Source organism: Strix aluco, chromosome 1, assembly GCF_031877795.1.
Source record: "Strix aluco isolate bStrAlu1 chromosome 1, bStrAlu1.hap1, whole genome shotgun sequence".
NCBI classification, from domain to species: Eukaryota; Metazoa; Chordata; class Aves; order Strigiformes; family Strigidae; genus Strix; species Strix aluco.
Window position 1 is genome coordinate 126,482,144 of NC_133931.1, and position 21,434 is coordinate 126,503,577.

General features: G+C 38.8%; 1 protein-coding gene across 1 annotated transcript in view; it reads left to right on the top strand.

The window, feature by feature from the left end:
• The window catches only part of CUBN (cubilin), a 147,479-nt gene that overhangs the window by 84,708 nt on the left and 41,337 nt on the right, over positions 1-21,434 (top strand). The window contains exons 34-49 of the mRNA XM_074834731.1: positions 2,053-2,166; positions 3,443-3,571; positions 3,839-3,971; positions 6,159-6,364; positions 7,628-7,809; positions 9,330-9,519; positions 10,247-10,444; positions 10,779-10,925; positions 11,804-11,994; positions 12,292-12,475; positions 13,823-13,997; positions 15,028-15,206; positions 16,886-17,095; positions 17,400-17,540; positions 19,297-19,478; positions 21,040-21,211. Of these exons, the coding sequence (XP_074690832.1) occupies positions 2,053-2,166; positions 3,443-3,571; positions 3,839-3,971; positions 6,159-6,364; positions 7,628-7,809; positions 9,330-9,519; positions 10,247-10,444; positions 10,779-10,925; positions 11,804-11,994; positions 12,292-12,475; positions 13,823-13,997; positions 15,028-15,206; positions 16,886-17,095; positions 17,400-17,540; positions 19,297-19,478; positions 21,040-21,211 (2,733 nt within the window). The remainder of the gene's footprint in view (positions 1-2,052; positions 2,167-3,442; positions 3,572-3,838; positions 3,972-6,158; positions 6,365-7,627; positions 7,810-9,329; positions 9,520-10,246; positions 10,445-10,778; positions 10,926-11,803; positions 11,995-12,291; positions 12,476-13,822; positions 13,998-15,027; positions 15,207-16,885; positions 17,096-17,399; positions 17,541-19,296; positions 19,479-21,039; positions 21,212-21,434) is intronic.

The following is a 21,434-nucleotide window of genomic DNA, read 5'->3' on the forward strand; positions in this document are numbered from 1 at the left end:
GAGGTGTTGAATACTATGTGAAGCTGGATTTGTCCATGAGAAAATCTAAGTGTTTATATATAATTAAAGTACTTGCATTTAGCCAACCTTATTTTAGTCTGGATTTTTCAAGCTAGAGTTGTGTTAGATCAAATCTACGCTGTTAACATAAAAAAAAAAAAAGAAAAAAATTAAATAATGAGAAAACGTACAGAGGCATTTCAATTTCAAATACAAATAAAAAATAAATAAATAAACTGGTCTTATGTGCATAGATACAATCTCAGATGTTCCTGTCTAATTTTACACAGATTTATGATTGATCATAAAAGACCAAATATTTTCCATCAGATACTGATATTACCTTTAATACCCAGTATTACCTTTACATTGTATAAGATTCCTAAAAAATATTTACAATTGAGTAATCGTATCTTGGTAACATCATTTAAAATAAATGTTTCTTTTTAATAGCAACTACTGAACTTCAGTTGTTCATCTGATATTTAGCCATTGTTGTTAAAATTGTAGAATGTTCCAACCACATTTGTAAGTTTATTCTGCTAGGTTATAAAATGAAAATCAATTTGCCAAAGAAAACTCCAAAACAAAAATCAGGAGATAAGCCATACTTTTTTTTTTTTTTTAGCATAGGTTCTTATACAAATATATGAAAATGACAGCATCAAAGCTGTTCCTCACCTATACAACATTTGTTTTTAAAGACAATTGTTTTCTGGATCCAGGTTGAAACCTCGTACATAACTGTTGTCTCCTGAATTACATCAGTATGAGGGACCAGAAAAATGCTCTATAAGAAGTAGTGTGTGTATGTAGTGACTTCCTCAATTTACCACCAGGACCACCACATACCACACGTTACAGGTACACGTGGCTTCATTATGCCAGTCACTCAGCACTACAGGGTAGAGCCACATGCAGTAGATTTGGCCAACGGCAAACCACAGCAGAGTTCCTGCTCTGCTTTTACTAAGAAGGCCAACAAGTCTCCTGCTCTTGCCACCCACTGTGTTTTTCCTTTTCACTTTGTATCCTGAGGACCTGCATTGATAGCTGTAATTGATTGACCAGACAGGGCACACAGTGAGTGCCAAACACACAGACTATGCAGCTGAATGCCAGTCAGTGGCACCCTGCTGCGTACAGTGCCTGGGTCCACCTCTGTCATTTCAGCTTATTCTAGCTAATTAATTGTAGCCCAGTGAGAAGCAAAATATTTGTGTCAAATTGAGGTTTGGCCAATGTGGGAGAAAATTTAGTTATCATCTAAATCGTGAGATTCTTTCTGACCTGCTCGAACTGCATAGGAGCTCTAAGGCCAGGACTAACTACTGTCACAGACTGGTGTTGAGGACAGCCTCTCTTCTTCCAGTTGTGACTTAACCTTTGTTCATATCAGACAAGCAAAAGCAATACAAGAGTCAAAAATACCCACAGTCAGAAATCCTCTTTTTCAGGATGTAGCCTCCACTTCAAGGGAGTGGAAAATCCAATTCTGTACAAATATAGCTGAGGGTAGTTAATGATCCTTCGACCAGTCCAATTGATGTATGTGGAACGTTACAAAACGATGAAAGAACCAGCTTTTTCTAAGCCTGGAGCAGGGCAACATCAATTCACATTTTGTCCAGATCTATGGTTTAGATCGCAAGGGAACAGAAGGTCACAGATGTGTAGAAATGAGTTTTGTTTCTGAATGTGTGTAAATTTTCCATGTTGTATTTGCTGACACTTTCAGTATATAATGAAGCTGTTCAGATATTAGGAAATTTAGATTCATGTGTATGTGTTAAATCCTACGGTTCTCATGTTGATTGTACTAGAAAGTACTGAAATATGAAGAGATTTACCAGGACCTTTGCAGTAAGGATTAGTGTACTTCTATCAAATTCACTCCATGTACCAGGGATTATATTACTTCGGATGTTACACTTTAGAGGGACTGACTGACTTCAGGGGAGAAAGGAAAAGATGGTACATTTGTTTACATGTAATTATTTCTCTGTGAAATGCCAAACTTCTTTTTGAGTTTTTACTCTTTGCTGTTGCCAGTCAACCACGTCACACTTTCATTCACTGACTTTGATATTGAATACAATAGACAAAACTGTACAACGGATTTTGTGGAGATTTTGGATGGGAATAACTACGAGGCTCCTCTTCGAGGTATTGTACCTTTCCCTTGTTTATTTCATATACAGAGCTACACCCAGGGTATGCAAAAGAAAGTTTTCTCTGAGTGTTCTCCTGTTTCATGGATTTTCTCTGATAAAGGAAGCTCCTTGGCCACTCCGGCCAGAGGAGACCAGGGGTAGAGGGTAAGTGTTCAGTGTGAATGGCACAGTCCTCTCAGGCTCTGTATTCCTATAACCTACAGTTTGGAGCTGACTCCAGCTGCCTCTTCCTTCCTTTTTAGCTGAACAATATTGGGAACAAAGCAATTCAGTTTAAACTGAATTCTGAGTTAACTGTACAAAAACATAACATAACCCACACTCATAAGCACAGTCAACGCTCAACATAGGTGAAGAAAGCTGCAGATTTCTGGGAGCAGAAAGCAGATTTTCCTCAAGCCCTGGAAAGCCTGATTTTCTGCTTGTTCCTGAATTTTCTACAGCTTTCTCCCAACATCTGTGTCCCAATCCATCACCTTCAAGTGGCAGGAGCAGTCTGGAGCAGCAAAATTCAGTGCTTATACTGCCAGGAAGCCATGAGAGAGCCCTGGCCATAGGGTGGTTCTGACTCCCCTCACATCCCCACAGGGTTGCCTCAGATTCCATTTTGGGAAGTTCAGAATGTTTGTGCCTGATCATGCTCTCCCTTACTCTATTTCTGTATATGCTCTCTTGGCAGGAGTGGGGCTGTACTCAATTTAAATGGTTTGTAACTAAGAGCAGAATTCATTTTTTGGTCTCCTACCCTTGGCTTTCACTTGGCAAGAGGACCAGGATACTAGCTGCTATCTTTCTTTTTGCTGTCAGATGCCTTTCTGGTAGATGGTGATTCATATTTCTAATCCCCATGTTACAATCCATTACAGGAGAACTGGTCTGTTATTTGTCACTTGTTTTTTTATCAGAAAGCAGTTGAGTGAAATGGAAACTGCTGTCAGATATATTTGATGGGATTTTTTTTTTTTTTTTTCAATTAGGCTGTAATTTCTGGATAGAGTGAACACAAAGGAGCTCAGTGACAGACTAGCCAGTGACTAGGGTGCCTGGAGTGCAGGAGGTCCTTCCTCTGTTAAAAAAAATTGTCATCACCGTTGAGTTCTGTGCTAATGAAATAGAGTATTTCATTTTTATGTAGATTAAATTGGCAACTGCAACTGTAAGCAACAAATGTTACTCCTGGTTGCTGTCAGGCATTAACCCCAAATGTTAAATTACTAATTACACGCTTAACACTTCTTTTTTTTTCTCTCTGTCTTGTTCTCTTTCAGGCCGTTACTGTGGTGCTACTATGCCACATCCTGTCACTTCTTTTGGTAATGCCTTGGTGGTGAACTTCATCTCCAACAACGACAATACCGCCAGGGGCTTCCGTGCCACCTATGCTGCATCATCATCATGTAAGTCCATGTGACAGGTGTTGCTACCTTCTGACTTTTAAGAAGAAGAACAGATCCTGTATCTCTTTATCTCTCTGACATTTCCTCTCTTAAAATCCCCTATTACCCTTCCACTTTTTGGACAAGGCCTCAGCAAGTATATCAACAAGCTAAAGAACAAGGAGACAAGAAGAAATGCTTTCTTGATTAGCAAATACTCTGGCTCTGTCAAGGTATTTTTTTTTATGTCATCCTTCTCTAGCCTCTGCTGTCTCCTTCTTGTTGCAGCCTGCGGGGGTACTTTCCACATGGACAGAGGAGCTTTCAACAGCCCTGGCTATCCTGAGCCATATCCGCTCAACACGGAGTGTGTCTGGATGATTCTCAGCTCCCCTGGCAACCGGCTCCAGCTGTCCTTCATGTAAATGCATTGCCAGGGGTTATTATTCAGCCCTTTAACAGACCTGAAGGAAGGATGCTCTGTGTTTATTAGGAAATGTAATTACCACATGATAAAGCTGAAACATGTTTTTAGAGTAACTTGGAAAGAGAACACAGCAGTGGTTAGTGGCAGCTTGCAATCGGTGTTCTCCTGCCTTAGTCATTGCTTATATTAAGGCATACAGCATTATATAAATAGGTGGTTTATTGTTTGGGCAGCATGGTATGCTAAAGAAGCCAGTTCTCACTCACTTATAAACAAGAAGAGGAAATTTAGCATTGCTCTGCCTTTTCTTTACAAAGGAAATTCCTACTATTTCCTTACTAGCAGATTCATTGTAGTATTTACTATATAGGTGAGTAATAGAAAGGGTCCAGATACTCCACAGACTGTGAGGTTAAAATTGATATTAAACTCTTCAAAATTTCTCCAACAATTAGTGGAGGTACAACAGGGGCCAGGAGAGTATCCGAAGGAATTTTGTTTTCTCTTCAGCAAAGTAACTTTCCTTTGAAGACTTCTGACAGGAAAGTCATGTGTGATCCACAGAACAATGTGGAGTCCTTTACCAGGGTGGTTAGGTTGTTCTTTACCCATGATGTGGATTTCTGAGCCTCTCAGTTTCCCGGCATCAAACAGTGGCTGCTGCCAAGAAAGAGAGCACTGACCCTTTGCAAAGCTTATCAAGAATGAGCAGGAAAATAAAAGTAATTCTGAACCTGCATTTACAGTTAATCAGGACAAAAGGAAAATTTGCCCAGTAACATGCTGACTGCATACGGTGCAATTTGTTAGGCATGTACTGATTCACTAACACAATAAAAAGGACATTCTATTCCTCCTTTACTCACTGAAGCAGAGAAAAAGTACTACAGCCTGAAAACATTTTCCAAAATATTTGCTACAAAATAATGAATAGCAACTTTTCAGAACTAAAACAGAAATCTAGTGTGAAGCAGAACTATCAGTGGAACAAAAATTCAATTATATAAAGTGACACTGAGCAGATGTAAACTCTTTTTCTTCAGTTACACATAGCTGAAAGGCAAGCTGAAAATACTGGAAAGCATGGAGTAATTGTGTTAGAAAGCAGTATTTATTTTATTTAATTTAATATTAGGGGTTTATAAAGTTTTGTTGGCATGAGACATTCATTTTCTTCAGCTCAGTCTGAATAGAAATGTCTGTCTTGCAATTTGAGGCTTAGCTTTAAATTAGTCTGAAGTATATACAGATGAGCGGTTGGAACCATTTCACAGAATGTGTACACTGAACACATATGGCTATATTCAGAACTGAAGGGGAGAAGTTGTTACCAGAAAATCAGAAAGCACAAATATTTGGGGCATTGGTCATAAAAGTCACTCTCTGGAATCTTTACTGTATATTCATAGCCTGCTTCTGAAAAGGATATTGGATTGAATCAAAGCACTTCACTTAGAATGACAGATAATGATTTTTAGAATACATTTAGCATTCAGCTTGGTGCAGTAATTAAGAATTTATAATTTGATTACTAAATCCTATTCCTTTTCTAAGGTAAAAATTGGTTTAGAAGAGTTCATAGCAATCCCTATTATTATTTTGTACATCCATCTATGTGAAACTCAGAGAAGCCAGAGAAACAGTAATATTTCATAATTCTGAAGAAACACTCTGACCTGTGAGGTGTTAATCACAAATGAGTCTAGGCCCCTGGCAATTGTTTTCTCACCAGAGAGTATAATGAAATAATACACGTATGAAGGGAATGAAAACTGATTTGTAAGGCAGTAAAGTGTTCCCTGCACCCAATAGATGTGTACCCAGTAAATAGTCTGACCTGGGCTTATATTAAAAATCTGTTCTATGTATCAGGGGTTTTCTGTGTTTCATGGTTGTTGTTGGAGAACCAAGAAACAAGGGTTTGAAAACTCTTTAAAAATTATAACTTTGCAAACTGAAGTTCTGTCAGAAAATAAGGGGCTAGAAAAGAGAGGGCCCTGTATCAGCAGCACTACCAGGTGATAAGCAGTGACCTCTGGGTTCTGGAGGGTTTTGTTGCTGCCCTCTTCTTAACTGTTAGAACAGGATACCAGCGATGGGGATTAGTGGCCTGGCAGGGCAGACTCTGAAGTATGTACCAGTCATATGCCTACTAATGCTCTTCTACTGCTATTGAAACAGAGCGTTTCAGGTGGAAGATAGTAGCGGCTGCACCAAAGATTACCTGGAGATTCGTGAAGGGAATGATACAGGCACGCTGGCAGGACGATTCTGCGGGAACTCCTTGCCTTCAAATAATATGTCTACTGTTGGACATGTCCTGTGGGTCAAATTTGTCTCAGACAGCTCAGGCACTGATGTTGGCTTCAGGGCTACATTCTCTCACTGTGAGTAAATGTTATTTAATTGAAAACCATTGTTCTTTCATAAAACTTCAAAGCTGTAAGGTCTATTACAAAATGTTTGTGGATGTCAGCAAGGCTGTAAATTCACTTAAAAAATATTTTGTAAAATATCTACTGAATGTAAAGGGATTCTCTAAAACATGTCAGAACAGAACTTGTGTGTATGTAAGTATATTAAGTATAACATAAGCAGAGAATCAGACATGACAATTTTATCTTTTTAAATTATCATAACAGACAATATTTTTTCAGATTGATCATCTTATCCTTCCAGAAGCAAAAAATTGCATGGATTACAGAAAATAAAATGTCCTCTATTTCACTGACTCTTTTCTAACAGTTTATCAAGCAATTTTCAGATTCTTTCTTGAGTGTATTGGGCTGTGAAGATATGAATAAGAGCTATATACTAAAAACTTCTATGGCAACCCGAGTTTACCGTTAGCCTCCTCTAAGAGTAAAAATATCTGACCAAATGTCTTGGCTACCTGAGAGTGAGCAATGGTATTTAATATTTATGTGGCCATCTATTAGGCAATTGACAAATTAACAGAAAAGCATTTATTTCCCAGCTTTCCATTTTGCTTTTTGAGTATGACGGTGTCGATCTTCTGGTTTGGATCTAGACACCATCAACCAGGGAACAGAATTAGAAGAAAAGGAAATGTTGCCAGTTTATAGATCCAAAATGTCAAGGGACCATTGCAAACATCAGTCTCACTTGCTGCAAGAACAGACTACTGAAGCTAAACATCCACAGCCATTGTGATTATGCAAGCTGAACTTCTAATAATTTTCCTTTGAGACTTTTACTGCTCATTTTCAAAAGGAATTATCAATAGTTCAGAGCCCAATCAGATCAGAACCATTTTTCACCAGAACACACAAAGGCATTTTAAAAAAATAATTTTATTATTTAATGCTTCTTGTGAAGAAATGAACATGAAGTAGGCAGAGTCAGGGGGGAATTTAGATGTGCCACCTTACTGCCTCTCCTATGTGTAGAACCACACGTCGCGAATGGGTAGTTTCCTTCAGATAAGGGCACACTGCATCCCTCACAACAAGAAAATAGATGTGCATCCTAGGACTGCCTGAGACACAAGTCTATGCCTCACAGCGCTGTCTAGTCCTAAGTAAATTAAGTCAGATGGGCTGAAATGAAAGCTACATTCCAGGCTGGGCCTCAATGCTTCTTTTAATCTATATGAATTAGAGGCATTAGTTGTCTCTCTTGTTTTTCAGTGTATGGAAATGACATTGTGGGAAACAGAGGACAAATAGCTTCACCCCAGTGGCCCAGAAGTTACCCTCACAATTCCAATTACCAGTGGCGAATAAGCGTTAATGCTTCACAAGTTATCCATGGCCGTATCCTGCAGATGGATATTGAAAATCATCACATATGCCGTTATGACAAGCTAAAGGTGATTTCATTGTGAGAAGTTATTTTATTTCAATTAACTTTGATAAAAATGATGAATAGAGAAACCTTCAGGAGGAATGGGAAGAATTTCTGAGGGTCAGGTGTGCCTTACTGGTTTTGCTATGTCATCTTTTCATAAATTATTAGCTATAGGAATGGTTACATACTCTTTGGCTCCCTAACAGATATTTCCAGTCTGTAAGTTTGAAACCTGTTAAAAATAAGTCCACAATAGTACAATCCTGAATTTTCAAATCTAAGAATTTCAGGTCAGATAACCAGTTGAACTTTGCTCTGTTGAGTTCAGTTGAGGACAACAGTAATAATAACATTTCAATGCCTCTAAAAATAAGGTTATTTTAAAATCCTTTACTTGTCCTTCTTTGCTCTGTGGATCAGTAATTTGCTGTTGGCAGTAGAAAGGTACCTTTTTCTTCCTGTTTGATTGGTTTTGTGTACCCTCCTGTAATACAGTTTAGCTGCCTTACCAGGCTAAAAAACACAGCACGCATGGTGCTAAGCAAAATGGAGCAACAGAGGCAACAACTTCTTTCTGAACGTAGCTAAACATAACTACTTAGTTAAATAAGGTAAATCTCTTACTGTCTTACTGTCTTTTTTTTTATTTTAATCAGCTGATTTGCTAATTAACTTTTTCATCTTTGAGAAAGAGAAAATTAATACTAGTTCAAGATATTTAGTATATTAAATTCATTATTAATTCACTGATATCCAAATTTAATATTAGTTCCAAAAAGAAATATAACTTTTTCCTTCATCATGAGACTTTAACAGCATCTTCTTTCTTCTAACTCAGCCTACCTTTCTTTGTCAGTCCCTCTGAAAGCAAAATGAGTTTCTTAAATCAGCTAGACATTCAGTGGGTGTGAATCAACCTGACTCAAAGATCAGATCTTCAATGTAATTTTAATGTTTATTTAATATTTCCTAGCTTTCCGTACTGGACACTTTTTACTGGGGGAAAGAGGACAAGAACACAAATAAGTTTGAAAGGTGGCAAAAGAGAAGCATGTTTTAACCATGCAAGATTTTGGCTTATAAATACATAAAATGAAAACAATATTATCGCATATTTATTTAACAGAATTTAAAATATTTGTTCCTCAGGGGGGAAAAGGAAAAAAATAAAAACCAACCCACAATAGCTTTTTCCTGCAGATCTTGTTTTTTTCCCCAGCAAGGAACAAGATTGTACTGGCAGACTTTTTTAACACAGGACACCAGTCCATGTCCCTAAAGAGCAGCCCTGTGATAGGGAATGGGCTGAATTTGGTGGCTTCCATTCAGATCCTTCTGTGAAAGCTTCACAATTAACAGTATATAATGGAAAGGGAAATTTTCTTCCATTTTTTGTAAGAAAGGTTTATCTCTAACTTGGATTTGCTGAAATATCCCTCACTCATTTAAAGAGGGTAACTTTCTCCTTGGAAACTTGCTGAGTATGGGGTGGGTGAAAATCTGCCTGTGTGATGAATGGCATCATTCTCCTTCTCTCTGCAGGTTTATGATGGGCCCTCCATTCATTCTCGTCTTATTGCAACGTACTGTGGTGCAGACTCTGCTTCTTTTGCATCCTCTGGCAGTTCGATGACAATCCAGTTCCAGTCAGATGTGTCTGTGACAGGAAAAGGCTTTCTTTTGGAGTGGTATGCAGTGGATGCTTCTGCTGTTACACACACCATTGCTAGAGGTGGGTTTTCAGTGGGTTGCACAGGTAAAAGTGATATAGCCAGTGATATACTGAGATTTACTTTAAAAACTCCAAACCAATTTCCCCACAAGAGAAAGCCCTAGCTATTAACAGAGGGAAAGTTTTCATTGACATTTTAATTAAGCATTTTAATAGCTTTTTAAAACAATTTTTAGGCACTTTCAGATACACTGTTTTACAGTGGTTTAAAACTAAGTATGTTGGTAGAGGGACATTTTTCTTTACACAGTTATTTCATGAAAGCTAAACATTTTATATGCTTTCATGAAAAAATATCCCTCTTGAAATACCTTTCTTAAGTCACTGGCCATTGTGATATGAAACCTTTCACTATAATGCATATCATATCCATAAATAAAGAGAATATGCTCAGTATGATCATGTACCTCTGACAAATAGCATGTGGAAGGAGAGGGAATATGCTTCTTATGATTTTCTCTGAGCTAGTTCAACAAGAGGAAGTTAAGACTAACTAGGACGTAATGCAGTGTCTTCTTTCTAAGTCTAAAGGTAACACAGGAACATCCTTATAGGTCAGGGTTTTCAGATGTACTCCTAGTCAAAACTGAAGTTGAAGAAATGCATTCCTGTGACTGCACATATCATCACTGTGCCCCCATTGTGCTTAATTATAGGACAAATTATACGAGGGGAGTGTTCAGTTTAAAAAGTGGATGTTTTCATTTTTGTTTTTTGTATGTGACAGGTGCATGCGGAGGGACTGTAACAACTGAAGAAACACCTTCATTCCTCTTCTCACCGGGCTGGCCCATGAATTACAGAAATTTTGCTGACTGTGTGTGGCTTATCAGAGCTCCTGGATCTACTGTAGAGTTCAATATCCTGGCCCTAGACATAGAATCTCACAGCTCATGCAACTATGACAAACTTATTATCCAAGATGGTGAGAAGCCAATCTTGCCCTGCCCTAACAGTGTGCAGTAGATACCCCAAGTCCCAGTACCTGGAATTCTCATGTCCATTGAGCTTAAGCAATCTAGATAGCAATGGAAAAGTGCTCTAAATCAGTATTCTTCCTCTATACTGAGACATTCTGTTAGTTAAAATAAAACTAGTGAGGTCTGGCCAACTATTTGGTGGTCTATAAAAATATATCTCAATCTGTAATGGGTTAAAGATGTTGAAAAGCACCTGACTGCAGGTGTGAGCCACAGCAACCAACAGGCAGATGTGAGTTGATTTGGTTTTAACACTAGCATGTCTTCTTTTGATCTCAGGAGACACTAGTCTTTCTCCAGTGCTGGCTACTCTGTGTGGACGAGAACCTCCTGGGCCAGTAAGATCAACTGGAGAGGCAATGTTCATCCACTTCATGTCAGATGCAAGTGTCACTGGAGCTGGGTTTAATGCCTCTTATCACAAAAGTAAGATTTGTTTCTCTTCTCCCTCAGATAAATGTCTGCCTTGCTGTTAACAATGGGGTAAGGAAAGAAAAGACTGGCATTTTTAACATCTGTCCACAGTCTATCAACTTAATCACACAGACCAACTATTCACATCTTATGAATATGCATTAATAAATGTCTGACTCTCCAAAGGTAAAATTTGCTATTTTCCCAGCAATATAATACAACAAAGCATGATTCAACCAGACCGGTCACTTTTCAGAAGTGAGAAAAGTGTATGCCTAAGTTTATAACAGTTCAGCTGAAAGGTGGAAGAATGCCCAACTAAGAGAGGGAAATAAAGGACTCAAAGCATAGACACAAACCAGAGAGACAGATGCAGAAAGCTGTGTAAGTTCCAGCAGGAATGTCAGCAATTTCCAGTGGCACTCCTTCTCCCACATGCACCCAGGGATGATAACAGATTCCTGAATGGGTTGAAGCACTAAGGAAGGTGTTATGATAACAGTGGGCAGCAGGGGAAGTTTTTCTGACTGGCAGCTTGAGTAGGTGACAGTGGTTTGGTCTGTGGCTAGAAGCAATATACTCAGTGTAACAATATGCTCATGCCATGGGAGGTCCTTGGCACAGCTGCCTGCTTACTCATCTGTTAAATCTGAGAACTGAGTCTCACTGTCAAGATGTTTGGTGTGTGTCATCTTGCAATCTACTAGCTTGTATTTGGGAGATCATTCATTGTGTGCATTGCTCTCTGCCCCTTAACTCTTCATACACTTGCTTCAACATTTGCTTTTACCTGTCATATCTCCCTTTTAGGAGACAGGGTTTTTCTCTAAATTAATATGTGAATAGTTGATGCTAATATCTTTTATTTTGCTTCAACTCCCTTTTCTCAGGTTGTGGAGGCTTTCTACACACAGGCGAGGGTGTGATAACATCCCCCAACTACCCTCAAGACTATGCTGCTAATCTGAATTGTTCCTGGCGTGTAGTGGTAACCTCTGGATTTATCATTGCTGTCCATTTTGAACAGCCTTTCCAGGTTAAGAGTGAAGATACTTCCTGCAGCCTTGGAGATTATGTAGAGGTGAGGTTATTGGCTAGGTCACCAAATTCTCAAAGCTATTAAAACTACTAAATCTCACAGATTCCAGTGTCACTAAGGCATCCCAGGTTGTCTGGGAGTGGAGATGATACCAAAGAGAAATATCACAGAGATTATTTCTCTCCCTCTCTCTCTCTCTCTTATATTTATTGCTGTGCATTAATTAATCACTAGATTATTGTTTTCCCACATGGCTGGAAGCATTAAGATGGTATTTGCTCAAATTTTACATTTCAGGGCTGTTTGCTTGAGTGACGTTAGCAATTTCTCTTCTTCTAGCTGAAGAATGGGTTAGATAGTGCTGCCCCACCTTTGGTGTCTGGAAGAGGGAATGGACGGTTTTGTGGAAGCAGCCCCATCTCTACCATGTACACCACAGACAATCAACTGTTTGTCCACTTCATTTCTGACAGCAGGAATGAGGGTCAAGGATTCAAACTGAAATACGAGGCTAAGAGTCTAGGTAAGTCTAGGAAATAAACTTAAATTCTGCAACAAAATAGATATAACTTTTAGTTTGTCCTTTTAAAGGAAGTTCTTGTTATAAGTCCCAACCCTGGTAAAATCTGATGTCTGCAAAAATGTCCCGTTTCTTTCTTTAGTGCATGACTTCTGATCCTACTCTCAAATTTCTCCTTTTTAAAGAGAGCCAGCTACAGGTCATGGAAACTGGAGATATTAAAGTTTTAAAAAAAAAAAAAACTTAGGGGAAACCCTTTAGCAGGGAAATAGTATCTATAGTTAGGAAGAGATGTTCAAAATTCATACAGAAAAGGAAAAAAATCCTGGAAACAAGAACATTATTTTGAACATATAGTACCCAGTACAAGTGCTAAATGATGTCAGGAATGATTTAGGCTAGTGTGTCTAGAAAGGTTGTAACATTTCTCACAAGCTCTACTCTCACCTGAGAAAATAACATTCCTTGCTAGAGCTAATGTTTTTTGAAAGAATAAAAAAAATGGAGACTCAGGTCCCATGGGTAAATCAGGGACTTGGCATTTGCAGTTATTCCACTGTATTCATGACACATGCCACTTGGGACACCAGGAGACCTCCTGTTAAAGAGTGTAACTAAATACAACTAAGGCAACTTGTCAATCTACTAAAATTTTTAAGTGCTTGTTTTCTGCCTACTTTTCCCTGCTGCCACAAAGAATCATTCTTAGCATTATTGTAGGGGATTCGTAAAGGGAATGGGTGAAGCTATACAATAGTATTTCTACCATTTCAATTTATAAAACTTGATTATACCCTGTGTTAAACCAGTATTGCTAGAACATAGTGGGGGGTTTTGACAGAAAGGTTCTGGTCAAAATAAAGATATTTTTGTAGGATAAAGGACCTGAACAAATGCTCATGTTTGCTCTGACTGGCATTCTTCACATATTCATTATTGTCTCAAATGGACATTTCAGTTTTTGGAAAGCAGAAGTGGGGAACGATGCAACAGAAGCATTGATGGGTCTGACTTGTAGGCTTTCTAGCTCTTGGGAATTGGGATAGGAACCAGACAAGAAATATGTTTCCTGCTTGGTTTAGAAGCAATCCAAGGAAGAACTAATACCAGTTTAATTCAGGGTCCTGAACATCTGAAAATGAGAAGGGCTAGATAAGCAGGAGCCCAGGAACATAGGATTCTACTGCATTAAAATGTTTGCCCAAGTAAGTAGTAAAATGCACTTGTTTTTGATGTAACTATATGACACCGAAAGGAAATTGTGTTGGAATATAGTGATAACTCATATTTTTGATGCCTCACCCATTTCCTTAACATGTTATTTTTTGTTGGTGATCTTTTCTTTCCCAGCTTGTGGAGGGAATATTTATATCAATGATTTCAACCCCAGCGGATATACATCTTCCCCCAACTATCCAAGCAATTATCCCCCGCATGCTGACTGTGTCTGGACCATAACTGCTCCTAATGGACATGCAGTAGAGCTGCAATTTGAAGATCAGTTTTACATTGAACCTTCACCAAAGTATACATCCACATTATTCTGCCTGTGATTCTTCAGAGACTCCATTCTGATTCTTCTTTCCTTGTTACTTTCTCTAATCCCTCCCAGAGCGCACTTCCAGATTTACAATCAAAAGTGGTTAGGAAATTTTTGAGTGAGACCACTGAAGCTATCAGGCCACTGGTATAGATTCCTAGGACTTTGGAGTGCATGACAGAAATGAATATAACAGACAGAGGGAAGCACTGGTGGTAGAAAGGGGCTTTCTGTAAAATCTGTGCCCTCTAGCCCTTTCATATCCAGATTTTCAGTCATTTTGACTCTCAGGTGCTTTTAAATCCAATGGATTACCACCAGAACAATTCCTCTGCCTCCTCCGTTGCCTGTCTTCTAATTTGCAATGGGTCTACGTGTTTTGCACCCCCTGCCTGAAGCATAAAACATGGCCTAGTTTCCAGCTGATGTAACTTCACTGATTTGGGGCTGGACCACTATATGGCAAAGGTGAGCCTCACCTGTGAGACCATGTCCAGAAAAAATGGGGCAGGATGGAGAATCTTGTGACACTGCATCATTCTGAAGGTGCAAATGCTGTTACTTAAGATATTTTGGGTTTTTATGCCCACCTAAGTAAGCCCCCAGATTTAGAATTTTTATTCTCTTCATCTGTTTTCTGTTCCTTTATTGAACAGCTATCAATGAGACTTAATAAGGTATATCTTCTGAATCTGAATGCTACCAAAAAAAATATGTTAAAGATGGTCACAAATATTCTATCAGTGCTGTTCATACCCCTCCCCAGGACTTGCTTCTGTCAGATCTGATCTGATCATAGACTGGGCTTGGGATGAATCTTTCTCAATGTTTCTAGCACTCCTTTTGATTCAATTATTACATAACTATCATTGATTATGAACTTGTTGATTCCGTCCTGGTCACACTGCATGGAAACTAATCTAATTCGCTCCAGCTTCATGGCTTTCTGCGCATACTGAAACCATTTCAAGCCATTACTGCTATATATTGAACAGAAAATTCTCTCCTCTCCTAGCTGCACTTCCAGTTACCTAGAGCTACGCAATGGCGCCGACTCCGCTGCCCCCATCATTGCCAAGCTGTGCGGAGGTTTGATGCCAGGCTCACAGAGATCCTCAGGAGCCATCATGTACCTGAGGTTCAGGTCTGACAGCAGTGCCACGCACGTGGGATTCAATGCTAAATACTCCATCGGTAATGCTTGCATTTATCAATTTCTCTGATTTTAGAGAAGATTTTGGTCTCAAGTGTCAAGGTTTTATGCATATGAGGTGGACTAACAGATACATGCATCTTTCAGTTAGTGTTAGAGCTAAGGCGTCAGAATCGTCGTGTGGGTTAACGTCAGCATGTTCTGCACCTAGCAAGAGGTGAAAATTATGGAAATAGGAATAGGAAGGTGCTCATAGATCTGCAGCAATGGAAACAAAGACTGGATAACCTCTTGTCAAAGACAATTATCAAAGGGGCAGTAGAAAAAAAGGTTGATGTTGATAAAGTCATGTAACGTTAATCTGATTTTCAGCCTGCAAAATTAGTGTCATTTTCACGAGCAGGATTCTGATGGGGAATGCAAAGATCAGCTGAGAGTTGGCAGGAGAAGAACAAATGAGGAGCTTCTCTATGTAAATGTAAATCAATTTATAATAAGAATGCTGCTAGACAAACGGGGGCAGCACAATAGACTGAAAAAGGAACAAACAGTAAGAACCATTATTGGTCAGGTGGGAAAAAGAATACTTTAAAATTATTTGCTTTCAAGCTGCAAAAACAGGTTAGAAATCACTGGCAAAGTTCTGAAATTAAATAAAAAATAGTCTTTCATCAGATTCAGAAATATGCTACTTTTTTGATTTTGATAATATTAATAATCTTCAAAGAATAGCAGCTATTATGTTAGTATCACTCATATAGGAAAGTCTAGGGCTGTTAATTTCTCAAAGGAAAAGTAGTGGACTATATTGCTTTACACAGAATTTTGCTGGTTGTGTTAGATTTCAAACACTTAAGCCAATATAGTGTGCTATTACATTTCTGAATGTGAAAACTGAAACAACTTGCAAGAAAACATTGTTAGTATATGAAGCCACAATTTATATTTACCCATAACAGATTTACAGTATCTCAGCTGTATGCCAGTCATCCTGGAACAAAGCACTAGTCACTCAGAAGAGTAGAGAGTACCAACAGAACTGTTATTGCCACAAAAAGATTGTAACTAGCAGACACACAGAATACACTGTAAAATCCCATAAATTCCACCTGAGAATATTATTTGCTGTAAGCCTTACAATAGTGAACTTATGTTTGCAGGTACCACAGAGAAATGAGTTTTCAGAGAAAGAAAATTAAAAATAGCTGTTTCCCAGATTGTGCAGTGATCCCTTACCAAGGCATCGCAAGGAGTGGAATGTGAACAGGAAGGGACTGCAGGAAAGAGGAGTCTGAACCATAGCTGCAGGCCCAAACCAGCAGTCAACTTTTCTCAGTCATAAAAAATTTAGATCCACATTTAGCAAACTAAATTTCTTTATAATTATTTGGTATAGTTTTCCAAGATTTTCTGGTAAATATGGACATGGGTAAAGATGAGATACAGACCTTGAACTCTGTGAGTTTTTCAAATTAATAAGAGATATGACAGAGAGGAAGGGATGCTTGAAATGGAAGGGGGTATGTGAAAAATAAAAACAACAAATGAGGACAGGTTCAATTAGGAGAATGAGGAAGATTTTTTAACTGGAAGGCAATTGCTGTTTTATTACCACAGTTAGAGAACAAGTCAGCTGTGCCTTAGCTTTAAGTCTTGTTTAGGAGAAAGGTCATCTCTCTGAGGTCCTTCAGTCAACCAAGCAATGTTCTTCCTTTTGCAGCTCCCTGTGGCGGGACAGTGATAGGACAAAGTGGCATCATTGAAAGCACGGGGTACCCTGATCTTCATTATCAAGACAACCTGCTGTGCGAATGGTTTCTGCAGGGTCCCAGGGGCCACTATCTTACCATCAGACTAGAAGACCTAGATATCCAAAACTCCTCTGAGTGCACAAATGACTTTGTGGAGATCCGAGAATACAACGCTTCTGGTCTGAGAATTATTTCAGTGTTTGTCTTCCCTTCCCTAGTACTACTATGAAACCTCACCAGAGGTTCCTGAAAGCATTTCCCTTTGGGTACAAAGTGAGCCTTTTCAACATATACATTGTATTTGCTTCTGTCTGCCTTGCTTGCTAAAGCAAAGTAAGGCAAACAAAATCCTTCTATTTCCCAGCAATAACTTGATTTTACTAGTTTACTCCTGCCTGTCTGGTTAAATTGGAAAGTGATCCTTCAGCATAAACATAAATAATATATTGATATAAGATTTCTTTCTGTATTTGATTTTTGCAGGAAATTTGTTGGGCAGGTACTGTGGTAATACTCTCCCTGATGCTGTGGACACCTCTGACAGTTTTGCTTATGTCAAGTTTATCACTGATGGATCAGTCAACGCCCGAGGATTCAGACTGCACTTTGATTCCAGTACTGAAGGTTGGATTTGTAAGGTTGCAAGTTACTTTCAGGGAAGCAACATATACCACAGTCTGTAATTGCGGTAATACAGCATATATTGTAGATCACTTATTCTTGGAGTGGTGTGTATTTGCTCTTAAATTTAAACTCTGGGATAATATGAATTAAAAATGAATAGGGCTCTCTGATCACTACTTAGCCAAGCTGAAACTTTGAGAGGCAAGCAGTCTCTAACTATAATGGATGTTGCCATCAGTGTGGGTCTCACACAATGAAGCACCCTCTTCCACAGCAATCAGTCCAGTGATGTCCTAACATACCCTCCCCACATCTCTGTTGGTAAGGAGGAAGGTAAAGAAATGCTGTGATTTTCCTTTATGTTATTCTGTCCCTCTGGGGTGAGTGGTATTCTTAAATCTCCCTAAAACCAATAGTTTTTAACTGATGGGTTTTAAGCAGAATCACAGAACTGCAGAGCCATTGAGGCTGGAAGGGACCTCTGGAGATGAGGTAGTCCAACCCCCCTGCTCAAACAGTGTCAGGTAGAGGAAGTTGCCCAGGACTGTGGCCGGTCAGGTTTTGAATGTCTCCAGGGATAGAGATGCCAAAACCTCTCTGGACAATCTAGTCCAGTGTTCAACAGCCCTCACAGTGAAATGTGTTTTCATGTGTTCAGGTGGAATTCCATGTGTTTCAGTTTGTGCCCATTGCCTCTTGTCCTGAGCACAATGGCTTCAAAGAACTGCTCAGATCAGGACTAAGGACATAGACCTATTCCTGCCTCACACTTCTCTTTCACATTCTTTAGTGCCATGCAACAATTGTCCTGACAAAATATGGCTACTTTTAAAGAAATTCTTTGCAGTAACAGTCTTGAAAAATCTCCTTGACAACCCTTCTTAACTCCTTCCAGCTCATTTAAAAGTTCAGCCGAAAGCTTCCTTATTCTTCATGCTTGCTTCTGCAGTAAAATAACAGAGGGGAAAACAAACTCCAAAAGAATGTTATTCCACTCCCAGGACCCTGTTATGCAACCATAGAAGATAAACTGTATTAGCAACAATTTAATGCAGGTGGATACACAGATTAGACCGTTCTGCAGGAGCCTGTGAGGGTTGAGGAAAGGGACTAAATCTCCCACTGTACTCCATTAAACTATATTTTAAAAAGAAATCAAGTGTAGGCTGATAAATTTATACCATTAGTCTCAGAAGAAAAATGTACTCTGTACCCAAGATCTTTAGTGTTCTTTCCTCAGAGCACAATTTGATGTTCATAACGAAGATAGAAAAACACAAAATAACTGAAAAAGCATTGGTTAAAATCCCTGAAAGCTTTTTCTCTACTTCTGTTAACCAGCAGATGAAAAACACATCCTTCATCATTACCCACTCTAAGACCCTACTTGTTCTGTGTAGCTCTGCCCAGTCATCTGAAAGGCAGAAATGTCTCAGTCCTGCCACAGTGAGAGGCTTGTATCACTTGACATGAAAGCCTGTGGGTCACTCAGGCTTCTGAGGCCTCCCATGAGTCCTTCACAGAAGGAAATATTAATAATTAGACTAAAAGGAGCCGCTATGGTCAATTAATATTCACCTACATTTATAGCTGAGTGATAAAGACTGGCAGGAACATAGCTGTTTAGACATACGGACAGGATAGGCATATCAAATCAACCTCTCAGGATCTCTTTTTCTTGCATTATTAATGGGTTTTTTTGCTATAGCTCTATAAGCAATTCTTTAAGAAGTGTCCCAATATTTGGGTATTTCAGAATGTGGTGGGGATTTTACTGCCCCTGTTGGAACATTTACTTCACCCAACTATCCCAACCTATACCCACATAATCGAGTGTGTGAATGGAGGATCACAGTGGAAGAAGGCCGACGTGTGACTCTAACCTTTAATGATATGAAAACTGAAGAACACTGGAGGTGCTCATCAGATTATGTGGCTGTGAGTATTGGGTGTGAAGGCAGAAAAAGCTCTTCCTAATCCCTTTGTGGAACATTAATGGACATGATAGAGCTGAAATGTCATTTATAGGTCTACATCTGGTTTTAAGACAAATCATAATTTAATCCGGGGAAAACAGGTAAGTGGGAGAAAGTGAGCTTTGTAGGGTGTCTAAACTCATCTGCTTGTTTTAGAATATGGAAATTTTGGAACTGTGGTCCAGCCAGAGGAGAGGACTTGGAATAATTGGAATTGGCTCTTTATCAATTATGGAAAAAAGCTCTGTGGTTTTTGAAAGCTTGCAATGTCTCTTCTCTGTGGATACAAAGTCCATTAGTCAGTTCCAGGTCTCTTTTGACTTTGGAGGTTGTTTCTGCTATTGTTACTTATTGTTGTCAATTAAAAAAAAAAAAAAAAAAAAGAAAGAAAGATAAAAAGCCAAAGATTGCAACAAATCGCTACTAGTGTGTTGGACCTTGAATATTCTGAAAGAAAGATAGGGAAATCCCAGGAAACTCCACCTATTTATCACCCCCATCTTCAAAAAGGTAGAGTTTGGTTATTTTATCATGGTTATTTTAGATTTTTGGTTATTTAGTGCAAGAAAAATCAAACCTGGCACACAGAACTGGACCTGGTCAGATGTACAAATGCCTCAAAAATATGATTCCTCTATGAAATTGCAGGAATGGAAGATCTAGTTTAGTTTCCCATTTGTTCAGATTAGCAGTGCAAACACAGGAATTAGCTTTAGCATGATCAGAAACTAGCCCATGCACAAGTGTGAGGGGGTAAAGTGGTTCTCCCTTGTGATCTGTAGATGATCTTCCCCTTGTTTTCCTTCACAGATGCTTTAGACAGACCATGGGGAGCTGGCTTTTTATCGATTAATGAAGTAATGATCTCTTAAAGGAAGATCTGTCCTGCCAGCTTTTGTGCCTTCAGCACTATAACGTATTCCAAATCTCAGTGGGAAACATCATTTCTGCCTTGCTTGCACTGCTGACATAGTAGTAGAAAGAAGGAAATTAACTCCCAGGCTAAAGGCTGTATGAAAGAAACTGCAAAATACATCTGGATCATCAAAAAGTGAAATGTTTCAACTAATCAAAAATACCCACCAGCACTGAATATTTTGGAGGAGATTTTTGATAAAGCTGATGTTGGATTTAACAAGACTACAAAGATGTTCATTTGAAATGGAATGAATATGATCAGTAGCTGACATTATTAAGTGATTAAGTAAAGATATAGATAATGAGCTAAAATACAGTATTTTCCCCAATCAAACTGTTTCGATTTCTGTTTAAAAAACAAAAAAAGAGAGCATATGTTTGTGTTTTGCCAAAATAAGCAAGGTTTTTTCAATGTTTTCCTTCAGAGCCTCATCTACTCAAGGCAATGGAAGTTTGTTCCAAGGTTTTGAGTAGATTTGGGAACTAACCTGCTGTGAAGGACATCAATGAACCTTGTATTAAAGATGTGAAGCACTGTTAAATGATACAGGAGATGCTCATAAGACTGTATTTTGATCTCATAAGAGTTCATTTTGACCCAACAGGTTTACAATGGCCTCAGACAGAACTCCCCCCGGCTGGCCAAACTGTGTGGTGAGGTAAATCCAGGCACTGAGGTGAAATCCTCTGGAAACACAATGAAAGTCATTTTGGTGACAGATATGTCCCGTGCCACCAGAGGCTTCAGTGTCTCATACACGTCTAGTGAAGATGCAGGTAGTGTGTATTTTTGAATTAAGTGTTTGATCTTTGGTGAGTCATTTCATAGTTAAAGTACTGGCACATGTCTAAAACAAAAAACCTCTGATACCTTTCTTTTCTCTTTTACATCTCTTTGGTGGAAGTATATCACATATCTTTAATTAGTTGAAAGGATGTGAAAAAATGGTGAATCTCTGGGAGTTATGGACTTTATGTGCCAGTTATGTCAAACTTCAAA